The sequence below is a fragment of the Cornus florida genome, unplaced genomic scaffold (genome assembly GCF_030987335.1).
Source record: "Cornus florida cultivar Cherokee Brave unplaced genomic scaffold, ASM3098733v1 CherokeeBrave_3.0.0_Hap2_Chr09, whole genome shotgun sequence".
NCBI classification, from domain to species: Eukaryota; Viridiplantae; Streptophyta; class Magnoliopsida; order Cornales; family Cornaceae; genus Cornus; species Cornus florida.
Window position 1 is genome coordinate 96306632 of NW_026775579.1, and position 14806 is coordinate 96321437.

Genomic DNA, 14806 nt, shown 5'->3' on the forward strand with positions numbered 1-14806 from the left:
GGATATGCAAACATTCTCGCAGAGGCATATTACTAAATGCCTCTAACTCAAGAAACAAAATTCAAATAGGAAAGTCTAGCAAATAAGAAATTTCTATACATCAAATGGAAGTTAACTAGTCCCTCAGACGAATAAGACTAGATAAAATCCATTTCTAAAGCCCGCTAACATGGAAAGCAAGTCATCAAAATGTGTAGAAGTACTAAAATACCACTAATTATGAAAAACCATATGACACATTCCTTCTTCTTTTTTTTAAAGGGAGGGTGAGTAGGTAAGTAAAGTTTATGAAAAATCATAAGATACATATCGAGTCCTAAATTTAATTTGCTTGCTCTTTTTCCGCTGGAATCCAAAGAGATTTGAACAGCCTCCATTGAGAGTTAAAAGTTTAAAAAACTACCTGAAGTTTTGAAGGCTTAAAATCAAGTAGGCTAAGTAGCTTTAGAAGTTTAAGACTACTACAAGGAGTTCATTTGTAATATCGAAGAGCCATGTTGTCAACCATGGCAAGAATATATATTTTTCCTTTTCAGCTAACAAATAAAGTAAACAATTTAAAAGGAAATGCCTAAATGAGAAGGGGCATCATGATATTTTTTTTGACAGATCAATGTAATTGGTTGTGGTACACTGTAATTGGGTTAGCAGACTACAAGAATCACAAGGTATTTTTCCTAGTGCTAGAAAAAAATCTCTTTTTCCTCTTTAAAAACTCAATTTCATAAACGCTCAAGGAAATTTTAATACGTCAGCAGAAATTTTAGAGGCTGTCCAAAATGAGGATCTCAAATCTTTGTGCTTATTTGTCTACACCCCCAGAATACCATAGCAGCATGCAAATAGATTATGAGAAACTAACTAGATTATGGTTTACTTGATTTCAACATATAAAAGTTCTATTGAGAAATATAATACAAGTGAAACAGTTGTAGTAACACAAAAGGAATTTCTCTAACCAAGGGGTTGGAGCTCCTCAAAGTCATTGAGATATCGAGAACTGGGGATAGATGAAGTATTCTGCCGTCCGGAATCAGAAGCGGTTTTCCAGAATTGAGAGATTTTAGATGAAACCTATTTAACAGAATTAGGGGAATATAGACTGTCAATTAAATGGAGGTTAGATTCTAGTGGATGATAAAAGATAGGAAAGAGTGACCGACCATATGCTGTCCAAAGACATGATTAAAAGTTTTGTCAAATAGTGGAGATGGTTTGGTAACTAGATCCCGCACACTTTCTGGAATGATCTGAACCACATCACCATTCAGCAACAAAAGTTCATAAAGGATCAAATTGGAGAAACAAAAGGCAGAAAAAGAATAAAAAAAAAAGGACAGTCTTTTAACTTGCAGAAACTCATGAATTACATACCCCTAAATTGTAAAGCTCTGATGTTATTTCTGGCAAAGCATCCGCGAGTTGTTCCTTAGAAGTGCAAGCAAGGCGAAGCAGATGAGCCTAGAAAGCAAAACAAATCCCATGTCTACAATTAAATTCTACAAGAACAGAACAAATGAGGCAGAGAAAATTACCAGAATCAAATCTCTTTCCACAGTGTGAGATAACTGATCATCAATCATTGACGCAGCAGTCATTGATTCTGAAGGGTCACTATCTATATCACCAACATCAGTTTCTGCTAGATCTCGTCCCACAAAAAATTCCTGTGAAATATTTCAATCATAATGTGATAAGAAAGAATATAAACAATTCCAGAAGTCGGAGCATATGATAGCAAACATCATAAACAATTCCAGAAGCCCAACAAACAAAAAGTCTACAATGATCTGTGACAGAAGATTAGCAGAATCTCTTTGAAACTTTTGGGGTTTGCTGCCCATCCTTCAATTTACTTCCCATTTTTTTTTGGTTTATTTTTTTGTTCAACTACTTGCAATGCATCTATATTAGACTAAGGTCCTCTTTACTTTTTCCATTTTGTACTTTTATCCTTCATAATTACAGAAGGTGGTCATTGAAGAATGAGAAATCTTAGGTCCTCGGTTTTTGGACTGACATGTCCATACTAATATTCGGAAGATCATTTATACTTCTCCAACCTTATTTTAGTTTTTTGTGATTTTTATGCCAATCATACTTCTTATAATTCCTGTATTTGTTTCTTATTTATATATAGTTACCAAGATTGATTTGATCTCCCCAGTAAATATTCAAACCAAATATTAAGTTCCATTTGTCATTAAGAAACATGTATCTTTAATTGTGATACTCACATCATTTTGACCCCAGCTCAATAAATAACTCTGATGAAAAGACCAGTCAAGAATGGTACTAAATTGACGATTGTGTCGGCGCAATAATCTCTCTCATAATCACAATTTACCATGAGAAGAGATCTAGAACTTCTCTCAGCAGGACAATCTGCAATCAGGCCACACTCAGAATATGCTTAAAGAGTACAGACTGGTATTTTGGACAATTTCTGGGTGAACTTTTGATAACCAAATCCATTCAATCAGTAGAAACTCTTTCTAGGTCATTACTTCAAAAATACAGAAATTAATGTATGCAGCAAGGGTTTCCAATTAAGCTTTCATTGGCAAAAGGTGATCTCCATTGCAGAATGCAGCAATCACCAACCCTGTTGATTCTGTCACCTGTGATGTTATATCCATAGTCCTGCTGCTTCTAAAGTATAGAGTTTATCTGTAGTGTGTGTGTGTGTGTGTGTGTATTGGTAACAATCCGTCCAATTCTATCCTTGTATGCTACCGGCATCGAGCTTCCTGAGGTGGTGTTAGGTATTCGTAAAATCTAGATTACGGTCCTCTAACCAAAAACTCCTTTGTATATTACCACCATACCTAATTACACTGCTTCATGTACTTCATGAAGCACAGAGAGGGCCGAACAGTAAAAAGATTAAAGAAAAAGGGTATTTCCAAGAATAGAAAATAAGCATTGTTGACATGAAACAATTACATAAAGCAGCTTGGACATATAGGTAACTTGAACTCAAAATTAGAGACTATTTATGACCCTGAACTATATATGTGACCGCAAATATAATATCTGCATCATGATATGATGGAAAAGGACAAAACGTTCTCAGTAAATAATATCTTGAATAGTAAAGGAACGACCAGTTTACTTATCCATGCATATTTTTGCAATCAAATTTCAATCAAAAACAAAAGCAGTTCCTACATTACCTTTACTGTTGATTCCCCTGACAGCGATCTACTTGAATCAGTAGCAGATAAGTTCTTACTCTCATCTTCGCTCTCTTCCTCAAGAGTATCTAGTTTTACAGGTGTTAGTAGAGGACCTTGCTTTGTATCCTGAAATACCAATGGTTTCACATTCTGGTCCATTATCTTCTCTTGAACCTCATATCCGTGTCTAGAATTATCCAATTTATTGGAACGTAATGACAAGTTCATCCCACCATTATCCTCCACCTCAAGACCCCAATGCCATGACTCCCCAGAGCCACTGAAAAGATCCACAAAACCATAAACAAAAGGTCCCATAGAATACCAAGTTCTGTCACCTGAAACTGTTATATCCTTTTGGAACTGACTGCTCCTATCTCTTGCCTGGGAGGAAACCTTCCAGAAAGAAATAAAACAATCAACAAATCATCCAAAAGCAAGCAGAATCTAAAATACTCAATCCTTTAACAGGAAAAATAAATTCAGTTTCCAGACAGTTAGCATGTTGACCAATCTAAAACAGAAGGCAGTGAAAAGAGCCAAAGCCCTTTGAATCTTCTATGAAGCAATGACAAATACAGAATCATCAACTCAGTGACTAGCAGATAGATTCAATACCTAGTTCTTTATAAAAAATAATGTTAATTTTCTGAATGATGGACAACTTATCAAAACAAAAATATCCGAAGAATATACATTGAATGAATCCAACACATGATAACACATAATAAGCCTAAATTTATACTCACATGTGCACGTGCATATATGCATCCGGTGTGGTCTTATGTGAATCTAAAACAAGATAACATGGAACAAACTAAAGACTACACTTAAGACAATTATGTGCTTGTGTGTAAGGCAAACATGTATGAAAAGTGGGAAGCCAAAGCTAGAAGAATAAAACTTTGGTAACGAAAAGTTGTGTTATAGAGACCACCAACAATAAGAGGGAAAAATATTGTGAAGAAGTAGATTGTACAACATCAAAGACGAAAATTTAAATTAAAAATATATGGTGAGGAAAAGTATCAGTGCGACTTAATATTTCACACTGTGACATGTAATATAAAAATCGAAAAGTTTATCCCAACTTTTTGGGGTTGGCTATATGTTAAATCTGTGAAGATATTTCATAATGATGAGGCTCTCACAGTCGTCATCTCCACCTCACAGGGAGGACTTATGGTACTATTGCAGTCACAGACTCATAAACAATGGGTCTAACAGCAAGTTGCAACCCCTAGATCTCAATGAATCAGTAAATAACCCCCCATATGGATGTTCTGAAAATTTCTTTTAATAATAATAATAATAATAATAAATGAAACAGAAGAATAAGAAAGTTCACTTGAAATATTTGTCAAAGGCCCCACGCAGCTCAAAATTAAATATATCAATTGATATCTCAACAAATTGACGGAAAATTAAACTTATCAAAAAAATAAATAAATAAAATAAAATTTTGACGGAAAAATAAAAAACCTGATCAGCTGCAGAACTTAGAGAATCACTTGATTGTTCCAGTGGAACAACTTCAGACAAGAACTCCTGAGCAGCCTCAACCAAATTGTATATCATTACACGTCCTTCTCGAGCATTAGAATTTGCCTGGAACAGTTATCAATAGAAAGCTCATTCAGAAATGAATAAGAATAAGAAAATAAAAAGAAAAATGAAAAGGATTAAACTCTACATGCATATGAAATGCATATCATAATCTGTCCAACATCTTCGTGTGGAGCATAGTCCATAATAAAACAAAGAAACCCTTACTGTACAACACCATCCTGTAGCAATGTTGAAACTTTAATTTAATCACTGGCGTGCATGAGAGAGGAACTGGTGGAAGGCTTAGTTGAATGAGACCTCCATAAAAATTCTAATTTTATTTTTTAGGTACGATCAACCACCAGGAAATTGACAATTCATCGATGACAAATGGTCTTTTGTGATGCCCAGCATAATGCATTCACTACTAAGCTTCAATATTGCACACTCGAACGCTTTAATAGGCCTAAGGTGAGCCTCTAAGACTTTAAATTGTTAGTGATAAGCTAGCTTATAATAGTCAATCATTAGATAAGTACCCCATAGCTACCTATCCCAGTTTTAAGTCCCTTCATCAATTCTTAAGAGAACAGAGAAGATGTAGAAAGATTTATTTTTGATAACGAAGAGAGAAGAGTTAAAAGAATACTTGTGAGTGCAAATTACAAAGACAAAGAACCCTGGAAATAAAACCAACTGAGGAATCAAACACATATTTACTAGGTTAGTGATATTGACAATTCAAAGAGAATGGGAATAAGCTGTGGGAAGGGAAAAAGCATCAAGTAACCTTCCAAATGATTGCAGTCTTCGGGAAAGGTATTTTTTGAATAGCTACTATTTTTAAGAAAATGAAATAATTTGATGTTCGAAATGTTTAAAACAACAAATTTAAAGGGGATGATTGATGTGATGTCATTACACTAATATTATCAGGCCTACATAGCATGGCAAGGTATAGTTTTTTGTGGTCCTGCTTATAGAAGCGAACAAGCTTGGAATTTAATCTACCGACCGATGGACCTCCCTGAATGGCTTAATAATTTTATATTGGGTAATGATGAAATTAGAGAAGCCGGGCTCCCAGTAGTGTGGGTTGTTCTCTCTTAAATTATATTACCCAACCTGATTGAGTACAAACAAACAAACAAAAAAAAACTTGTTTCCCTCAGAGACAGCATTTGGTGTCCAATTTGTTTTGAAGGTGCATTTTACAAATGGTCATCAGCGATATGCAAATTTCTGGATAATCACACCTTCATATCAGAGCAATTTCTAGTTATGTTGTGCTTGGAATAACCAAATCAGCATTTAGAATTGGAAGTGGAGGAAAATGTTTAGAACTAATTTTCCCTTCAATTCCAATTACAACACGCCGACTTAGTAATCCCAAACATAGCTTTAGTGCATAATTGGCTAAGCTATGAGATTCTCATAACCCTTTTTTTTTCTTTCATAATTGTTTTTGAATTTGACTGATGATTGAGATACTCATAACCTCCATGTATGGAAAAGGCTAATTGATACCTAAAGAAAGAAGACTGACAAAACAGGATTCGGAACCTGTGTGCTGGGAACAAAATTGTTGGATTGAAGTAAGCGACTTTTAGAGCTTAGGATCTAGGAATTCAGGGAGGTTATTTAGATACAAACATAACCATTGTCCATATTTGTACAAACTGGCTGCTCCTAAAGTTGAAGAAGCATTAAAAAGGTAGCAACTTTTAGGGCTTAGGATGGAATATACAGCATCATTATAAAGCATTTCCTATTACCACAAATTCATCAAGATAGAATATTAAGAAAGTAGTAGTCACCCCTACCTGGTCACGAAGCAACGACAGAAGTTTATCAGCATCAGCTTGTGATAAACCTTCCTCTGGAGTTATTTGCAGCTTTGGGCATTTGTAAGGATACCCAGTTAAACACCTGATGAAGGAGTGAGCAATCTGAAAGAGTCATGCTGACAGTATACTAAACACAAAATGACAGCAGAACTAACAACCACCCACTAACCTTACTGAGAGAATAGCAGAAACATCTGAAGCCTCATAACCCGTATCTTTTGAGTATGGACTGTTCATTTTTTTTCACAGAAAACTCAGTTGAATAGATAATTAATTAAGGCCATTGAATGAATTCAATAATTACTCGTGAAAATTCAATACCTGATCTTGATATTAATTTGAGGAGGTGACTCTGAGATAACTTTGCAATCTTCCTGAAATATTGCGCACCTAAACATCACATGAAATACCCTCTCTGTGATTTTCGATTAAAATACAAAGAACTGTGCATTTGGGTTTCGATATATTATATATGATATACAGATGGGCTATGCAATACTTATACACGAACTAAAGAATTATTTACAATGCTGTTAGCTCCTCGGAGAGAACTTCGCCGCCATCGCCGCTGTGAGAAGTGTGATCTTTTGACGGAGCCCTGCCCTTGCTCCGCCGTCCGCCTCCACTGCGCTTCTTCTTCTTGGAGCTATGCCCCATCCTTATTACAGTGGCTATTAATCAAACAATCATCTATATACATCAACAGAGTACCAATCGTAAATTGAGAACCATAAGAGATCTAAATTAATCCTTGAATAGTAGAAAGTAATGGAAATGAAGTTTTATGAAGTTTTATGTGGTTCGTGATTTTGGAGTTTGGAAATTGAAGAGAGAGAGTTCTGATCTTTGAGGAGAGAAATACATAGACGATAGCTTGGGGAAACGAAAGTGCAACTCTTGACGAAAGCTGAAAGCCGGTGGCGCTGAACTTGGGGTATTTGAAAGCTTTAAAATAAGCCGAGTGCGTATTGTGCACGGATCTTATATGAACAAAATATTTTGTATTTTTTATTTTTCCTTATGTGAAAGGGAATTTTTTCTAGACCAGTCCGGTGATACGGTGATATTAATTATCTAAACCGTTGTGTGTGTATGTATATATATATATATATATATATATTTTTTTTTTTTTGTGTAAATTTGATTTGTCACAATGAATTTAAATAAAAAAATTTAATTATTTAATTTTAATTCCAACGGATCTTTTATATCTTTTGTGTAAAAATATATCTCTCAATGACAATCAACCATGTGTCATGTCAGGACCCACATAACTTAGTATTTTAACTTTAATAGACTAGAGATGCTCTTATTCGCATTTAAATGGAACATGGATGAATTGATAATTTACGGTATTAGAAATGAAAAAATTGAAGGCATATATATACATCCTTAATAAAAAAAATTAGTTTTCATACTTGTTTATTTTCTCTCAAAAAATTTCATATACAAAATACGAAAAAATATTTTTGCAATTTTTTTTTATTTTACATTTCTATTTTACTCATCAATGCAAAACAACTTCCTTTTTTATTTGGTTTTAAATTGGTGATTTATTTGCAAACAACTCTTTCTTGTTTTTCCACAAATTCAAATATAATTGGCCGGCAACAACAAGATACAACCAAATCTCTCACAAATTTAGTATTTGTCATCATGTATTGTCATTGCTTTTTTTTTTTTTTTTTTTTATTTGTTTCTCTTAAACTAATAATTAGTTTTATTTCTACCTAAGAAAGTATAATGAAATCTTATTTTAAATATAAATAATTATATTATTAAATTTAATAATCCATCATTTTACTATTTCTTTGTTAAAAATAGACAACATCAAATACAATTTCATTTATTTATTAGTATTTGAAATCATAGAACATACCAATTTCATGCTATTCAAAATAACAAATTATATTTTCTTAAATAATTTTTTATGCTAACCAAATACATACTAAAAAGTAATTATTCATTTATTTTCTATTCTTACTTTTTTCCATCTAACCAAACTAAAATCTTAACAATTGTTGTAATATTAGAAACCATATAATAATTGCTATTTGTTTAAGTAGACAGTTTATGATGTTTATCCCAAACAAAATAAAAAAATCAAATAAAAACTTATTTTAAAGTTAATTCAATCTATTATTGAAGTGCTATAAATATTGTTCGGAAATTGATGTTAAAGGAGTTGAATAGAGATAGGTTATAAAATTAAATATTGAAATTCACATTCCTTTTTGATGAACATGATAAAAATATATATACATATATATATATATATATATATATATATATTCACTTCATAATGTAGCAAGTAGCAACACAATCAACCGAAAAAAAAAAATGCAGCGACGGTGTAATAATAATATTTTAATAATATGTCATCACTTAAAAAATATTGCAAACAAGAAAAATCATAAACAAAAAATACAAAGACTAAAAGTTCACATAATTTAAATAAAAAATTTTAAAAAGAAAAAGAGAGAAAAAAGAAAAAGAAAAAGAAAATTACCTCCTAGTCATTCTTTTGCACTTAAAGACTATAAAATACTAATGAGTGACTCAACGATACGTTATCTATAAAATAAAAAAATAAAAAAAGGTCCATTTTGGGAAAGTGAGACATTTGTGGTATAAATGCAATAAATTTGTGCTTTTTTTTAACATTACTTTTGTATGAATACAAGAAAAAAAGAAAGAATAATATTATTTACTAACATTGGTCTGTAACTTATAGTTGTAGTACAGTAAAATTGACAAAATTGGTTCGTCTAAGAGCGAATGTAATGCACTAATTTATGAATTACTAAAAGAAAAAGGGCAAGGTCTCATTCAATAACCGTTTTCTCTTTTGTGTTATATATATATATATATATATTTGGAAGATTATTAAAAATAAATAGTTTTTACATTATATTGTTTTATTTAAAAAAATCTTCCTACAACTGTTGAAAAGAAAGTAAACATGTTTTCACAATTTATTTTTGTTTATATTTTAATAACAAAAACACAAAACAAAAATGTTGCCAAAATGGAATTTTTAGTTTATTGTAGGGATTGTAAAAAATAAAAATGAAAATTAAGAAGGTAAATGGACCATAGTAACACCTTTTACACTCTTTTTCCTTCCTATCAAATCCTCCCCCTCATGCAATAACTCTCCCTCCTCCTTTCCTCTCTTCCTCTATCATTTGTAACCAAACGCGAGAATCGCCGCCTGTTGGGCTGTGCAGCTCACAGCAATGGTAAACCATCTTGCCAGACCCACTTACTATGCACCACTTCCTTTGGCTGTACATCTCTTCAATTCAACAGAATAAAAAGTATCCAAATGAAACCTTCAAAGATCGATCTAGGTTTTCCAATTTGAATTCTGAAACCGTCGCTTCTTACCACCCTTTTCCCACTGGTAAGTTTATCAAATCCCAAGCCTCCATTCATCCATCTCCCTAAAATTTATCTTACTGAAATTCTGAATATTTGTGTTACTGTGTAAACTTTAAGTTAGATTGGAACTTTTTATTTTTTTCCTTCTTATTCACTGAAATTTTTTCCCTTTTTTTTAAAAAAAAAAAAATTAAATAAACAAATTGTCATTGTGATTTGTTGATATTGTTACAACTAGCTACAACATTATCCATGAGAACTATATAGTATGAAAATCGTAGGTTATTGTGTTTACTACAAAGGCTTATGTTATATAGCGACTGATACGTTAATCTTATGTTAGTACATGGTATTTAATATGGTCAATTTGAACTTCTGAGAATGAACACGACTTAATGCACCTCAGTATGATATTGTTCTGGAAATAGGAAAAAAAAAAAAAAAAAGGTGCATTTAGTCGAGATACAAGTTCATGTAATTGATGCATATGGTAAATCAACCCATAAAGGATATTTAGCATACTTGTAGTTGATCAATTTATATTTAATAAATTATTGAAATGTTATCTTTAGATAAGTAGCTCCTCAGAGGCACCCAAAAGAGCCTTATCTCAAACAAAGGTTTGAGACATCTTCCTTTGCACCGTTCATGGAATCTTTTCGTTTTTTGAATTATTATTTTAAATGCGTATTGTTTCATTACCGGGTTTCCTTCAAGCTCACATGTTTCTTCCTCTTTTGTTTCACAAGCTTACTTTTTGTTATTGCTATGTTTTTTTTTCATTAACCGGGATATCCGGGATGGCACGAACCCTTAGGACCCCTCAACAATCCGATTAATCCCCGAGGACCCAGAAGAGTGCCTCCCTACCCGGGCCGGGTAAGTTACTATAGGGACAGTGGATGCTTGCCACAAAGAACACCCAGTGGGACTCGAACCCCAGACCTTGGGCTTGCTAAGCTCCAAAGTCCAACGAGTAAACCGTTGAGCCATATGTTGTTGTTAGCATTTCACCTATATTGTTAGTTTCTTCTCTTTGGCATTTGTTTTTCATGCTTTACATAATATAGAATTGCTCATGGAAGCATCATCTAAATACCACTCAAAATGACCATTCTGTCAAAAATTACTTTAAGTCTACATTTTCTCTCAGCTAAGAATACAATTTTTTATACTAGACATGAAATCGATTTACCCCTAAAGATCTATTTCAAAAGTAATTGGCCTCCTAGGCTTTGCATTGAGTGTATTTGACTTTAGCAGTTTCCTTTGTGTGGGTATCATGAGACACAATACAATGTGAAGAATGATTTGTCTACTTTCTCTGTAGAGGCTTAATGGATAGCACATCTGGTCAAGGTTTTGATTCAGACGAAAGTGACCTAGATATGCAATCTGAAAGTTTTGGAGAACATGAGATCCCAGGAGATGAGCTTTCAAAGAAATTGGATTTCTATGCGGGGAAAGATGATAATATGATAGATCAATCTTTTGGAGAGCTGCCCTCAAATATGGAGGCTTTGGAACCATACATTGGCATGGAGTTCAACTCTAGAGACGAAGCTAGAGAATTTTATGTTGCCTATGGTAGGCGTACTGGTTTCACCGTCCGTATACACCACAATCGTCGTTCCCGAGTGAACAATCAGGTTATTGGTCAGGATTTTGTCTGTTCAAAAGAAGGTTTTCGTGCAAAGAAGTATGTCTATAGAAAAGACAGAATTCTTCCTCCACCCCCAGTTACTAGAGAAGGATGTCAAGCAATGATAAGGCTAGCTCTTAGAGATGGAGAGAAGTGGGTTGTAACCAAATTCATTAACGAGCACAGTCATAAACTTATGTCTCCCAGTAAAGTTCCGTGGCGCGGATCCGGGAAGCACTTAATCAGTGAGGTAATTATTTTTTCTTTTTCTTTTTAAAAATATACCATGGTCTTTAAATCCGTTTTGTTACAATCTTATTGCAGCTAACGAGCTTATACATTTTTTGCAAAAAGTGAAATTGTTTTACCATTATGGCTATGTGATTGAATTTTAACAATCTTGGTCATGCCTTGTGTAAATTTGACATGGCATAACATAGGCATAGCCCCAGCTACAGTGTTTACTTCCGACACCAAGAACAAAAAGGAAACAAACCTGAAGACCAAGAACCAGTTTTATGAGAATAATAACAGCCTTTAAGAGTTCCCCAAGACACAGGGCATCCTGTCTTCATGCAACCCAAAATTCTCCTTCAATCAAAACTAAGAAAGCACCTTGGCTGTCATGCAACCCTTTAAAGAGAGCAAGGATCTTCCCCTTGATAGTGTAGCATGTACCAACTGGTCTTGAAAAGGCAAGGATAGTGTTCTCACCTTGTATCTCTAAATATGTCCTCATAATTAGTTATGAGTATTACTATAATTTACTGCCAATGCATGCAAGTAATGAACATTTACATAATGTCCTTTGAATTATTTCTTTCTTTTTTTTCCCCCACTTTTCTCTTTTGACATCTGCATTTTGTTTACATTAGATAAAAGTTGATTTGATCCTCAAACTGATATTTATGTTTGTGATGTGGGTAAAACTTAACTTTTTTACTTTGTCCTGCACTTTTCCTCCCTTTTCCATATTATTTGATTTTGGATTGAATACTTCAAATGCGATCTAAAATGTTGCTAGTATATTTGGTATGTCTAATAGTCTGCTCTAGTCAGCAAATAGTTCACAAGACTGGGATCTAATTATTTGGCTCATGGAATGCCAAAGTGTGTGATTTAGCGCTTGCTGGTGGCTGTATGTTTTATGGGTAGCAAAGTCTATATCATCCCTAATGTGATTTCTCCTTTTTTAAGAATTTGATGTTGTATATCCATCATATAATATTGAGTCTCAGTTTCTTTTAATTATTTAGTTAGTTCTTTAGTACATTATTGACCTATGTATTCATTTATTGCAGGATGAGAAGGATAAAAGAATTCGAGAATTATCACTTGAGCTGTACAATGAGAGGCAAAAATGTAAACGACGGTGTTCTGCATATGAAGAACAGTTGAATATGATTCTGATGGATTTGGAGAAACACACAGAACATATATCAAGAAAAGTTGCTGATATAGTTAAGAGCATACAAGAAGTTGAGGAACAATCAGAGGAGGATTCAGACAGTGGATAATAGAGTTAAGTGCAGCTTGTATCATAGCATCTCTCTCTATCTCACTTTCTTTTCCTCTGTCTCTCGCCCTTATTATAAATCCATTTATCATTTTCTAGAAACAAATTGTTGACTTGCTCAATGTATTTGATTGGGTTCACCTTGATGGCTAAAACCGAGTTGCATGAAGTCTTTGCGTGTGTGTGGGGTGAGCTAATTTGCATGGTAAATCATTCTAAAAATTGTTGAAAATGTATAACCCATTTAAGGAAATATATCAATTAATAATAAAACTATTTAAAGATATATATCAATTAATAATGAAACTATTTAAAGAAATATATCAATTAATAATAAAACTATTTACAATCAATTATGAACAAACGGAAACACCCCGAGGTCCATTTAGATCAACCCAATGCAGCAAAACCACCCCCTTTCATCATTTCCTTAAACTCACTGAAACTGACCATCCCATCTCCATCTATATCCACCCTTATTATCATCCTCCTGCACTCCTCCACACTCCTTCCCTGATTAAGCCCAAGGGATGCCAGAACAGACCTCAACTCCTCCACCGTGATAAAGCCATCCCCATTTTGATCAAACACCTTGAAAGCCTCCTTCATGTCCTCGTCTTCCTCCTCCGCGTCCTGCTGGTCCATTACCGTTTGGTACAATGCTCCAAACTCATCGATGTCCACACAGCCATCCCCATTAACATCAATCTTCTCGATCATCTGGATTAGCTCTGTGTCAGCAATAAAGATACCCATCTTCTCCAATGAGTCATTGAGCTCCTCCTTGGTGATCCTGCCATCCCCATTGTGATCAAACATTTGGAAGACGCGTTGTAGCTGGTCGGAGTCCATTCTAATACCCAGGGTTCGAAGATGGTACTTTATAAAATAAATTGATACTGGAGGTGGAGGAGGAGGGAGTGGTGCGTTGGGGGGGTTGGAGCCAAGAAGGGAAGGAGGGAGGTGGGTTCTAATTAATAAGCTATTTGGGGGCCAAATTGAGGAGGATTGTATTTAGTTAGGAGGTTGTAAAGAAGGACAATCCTCAACAAGATGGGTTGGCAGTTGGCACTAATGAAGGTTTTGTGGTGGGTTTTGTTGAGATAAACTTGGAAAGTGAATTGGATACTAAATAGAGGTGTATTCTTCTAGACAGAGAGAGTAGAGATATATATAGAGAGAGAAAGAGGGGAGTTGTGGCATGGGATCCCCAATGCTGACGGAGTGGGGGCCGGCTTTAAGAGCCGTCTTCTGGCATTTGGATTGGCCTGTCTATTATTAGAATTTAGACCGCGTTGTCATGTAATTATTGTTTGCTGATCTGGGTCGGTGTGTGGTATGCGGCAACGGATATTAAGACTGAGATGAGAGAGGGGTCTATTTTTCAAAATAAAAAAATGCTTGTGGAGAGATAAATGTGACCGTTGATAGCGGAAAGTGATCAATAGAAATAGACGTTGGGGAGGGCCAAAATAGAAGGCCTGCTGGGGACGACCGTTGGATTTTTCCAACGGCTGGATTTACTTGCGTGATTTGTGGGAGGGCGACACTGGAGAGAGGAGGATGGGTAGGCGGCTGGATTTACTTGCGTGATTTGGAGGGTTACCTAAGTTCGGTGTACAATATACCGTGTGGAGACTGGGACTTAACAATAGTTAGATTCAATTCAGGGTGGATGATTTGGGGGGTT

General features: G+C 34.4%; 3 protein-coding genes across 9 annotated transcripts in view; 1 reads left to right on the forward strand and 2 right to left on the reverse strand.

Moving 5' to 3' along the window:
- Positions 1-7531, reverse strand: part of LOC132275430 (eIF-2-alpha kinase GCN2) — a 38653-nt gene extending 31122 nt beyond the window's left edge. For 3 of the 7 annotated variants that reach the window (XM_059776923.1, XM_059776922.1, XM_059776924.1), the window contains exons 1-10: positions 7101-7529; positions 6896-6964; positions 6744-6803; positions 6551-6656; positions 4662-4787; positions 3177-3575; positions 1536-1667; positions 1375-1461; positions 1164-1250; positions 960-1074 (exon numbers count right to left, since the gene is read on the reverse strand). In XM_059776923.1, coding sequence (XP_059632906.1) covers positions 960-1074; positions 1164-1250; positions 1375-1461; positions 1536-1667; positions 3177-3575; positions 4662-4787; positions 6551-6656; positions 6744-6803; positions 6896-6964; positions 7101-7231 — 1312 coding nt within the window. In that variant the 5' untranslated portion in view covers positions 7232-7529. Of the gene's footprint in view, positions 1-959; positions 1075-1163; positions 1251-1374; positions 1462-1535; positions 1668-3176; positions 3576-4661; positions 4788-6550; positions 6657-6743; positions 6804-6895; positions 6965-7100 lie in introns of all 7 variants that reach the window. The other 4 variants (XM_059776920.1, XM_059776918.1, XM_059776921.1 and 1 more) reach the window with 3 other exon arrangements.
- Positions 7532-9697: 2166 nt separating this feature from the next.
- LOC132275432 (protein FAR1-RELATED SEQUENCE 5-like) lies at positions 9698-13242 on the forward strand. The gene is made up of 3 exons (XM_059776925.1): positions 9698-9980; positions 11289-11850; positions 12902-13242. Exons 2-3 carry the CDS (start codon positions 11296-11298, stop codon positions 13115-13117), a joined length of 771 nt encoding a protein of 256 aa, XP_059632908.1. The 5' UTR covers positions 9698-9980; positions 11289-11295; the 3' UTR covers positions 13118-13242.
- A 135-nt stretch (positions 13243-13377) lies between these two features.
- On the reverse strand, positions 13378-14427 carry LOC132275433 (calmodulin-like protein 3). The gene has a single exon (XM_059776926.1). It carries the CDS (start codon positions 13966-13968, stop codon positions 13507-13509), a length of 462 nt encoding a protein of 153 aa, XP_059632909.1. The 5' UTR covers positions 13969-14427; the 3' UTR covers positions 13378-13506.
- Positions 14428-14806: the final 379 nt, after the last annotated feature.

Excerpts from the sequence above, each read along its gene's own strand:
- LOC132275432 (XM_059776925.1), top strand. The coding sequence starts at position 11,296 with ATGGATAGCACATCTGGTCAAGGTTTTGATTCAGACGAAAGTGACCTA. Across the intron at positions 11,851-12,901 it reads GGAAGCACTTAATCAGTGAG|GATGAGAAGGATAAAAGAAT; the intron begins GTAATTATTTTT and ends CATTTATTGCAG.
- LOC132275433 (XM_059776926.1), bottom strand. The coding sequence starts at position 13,968 with ATGGACTCCGACCAGCTACAACGCGTCTTCCAAATGTTTGATCACAAT.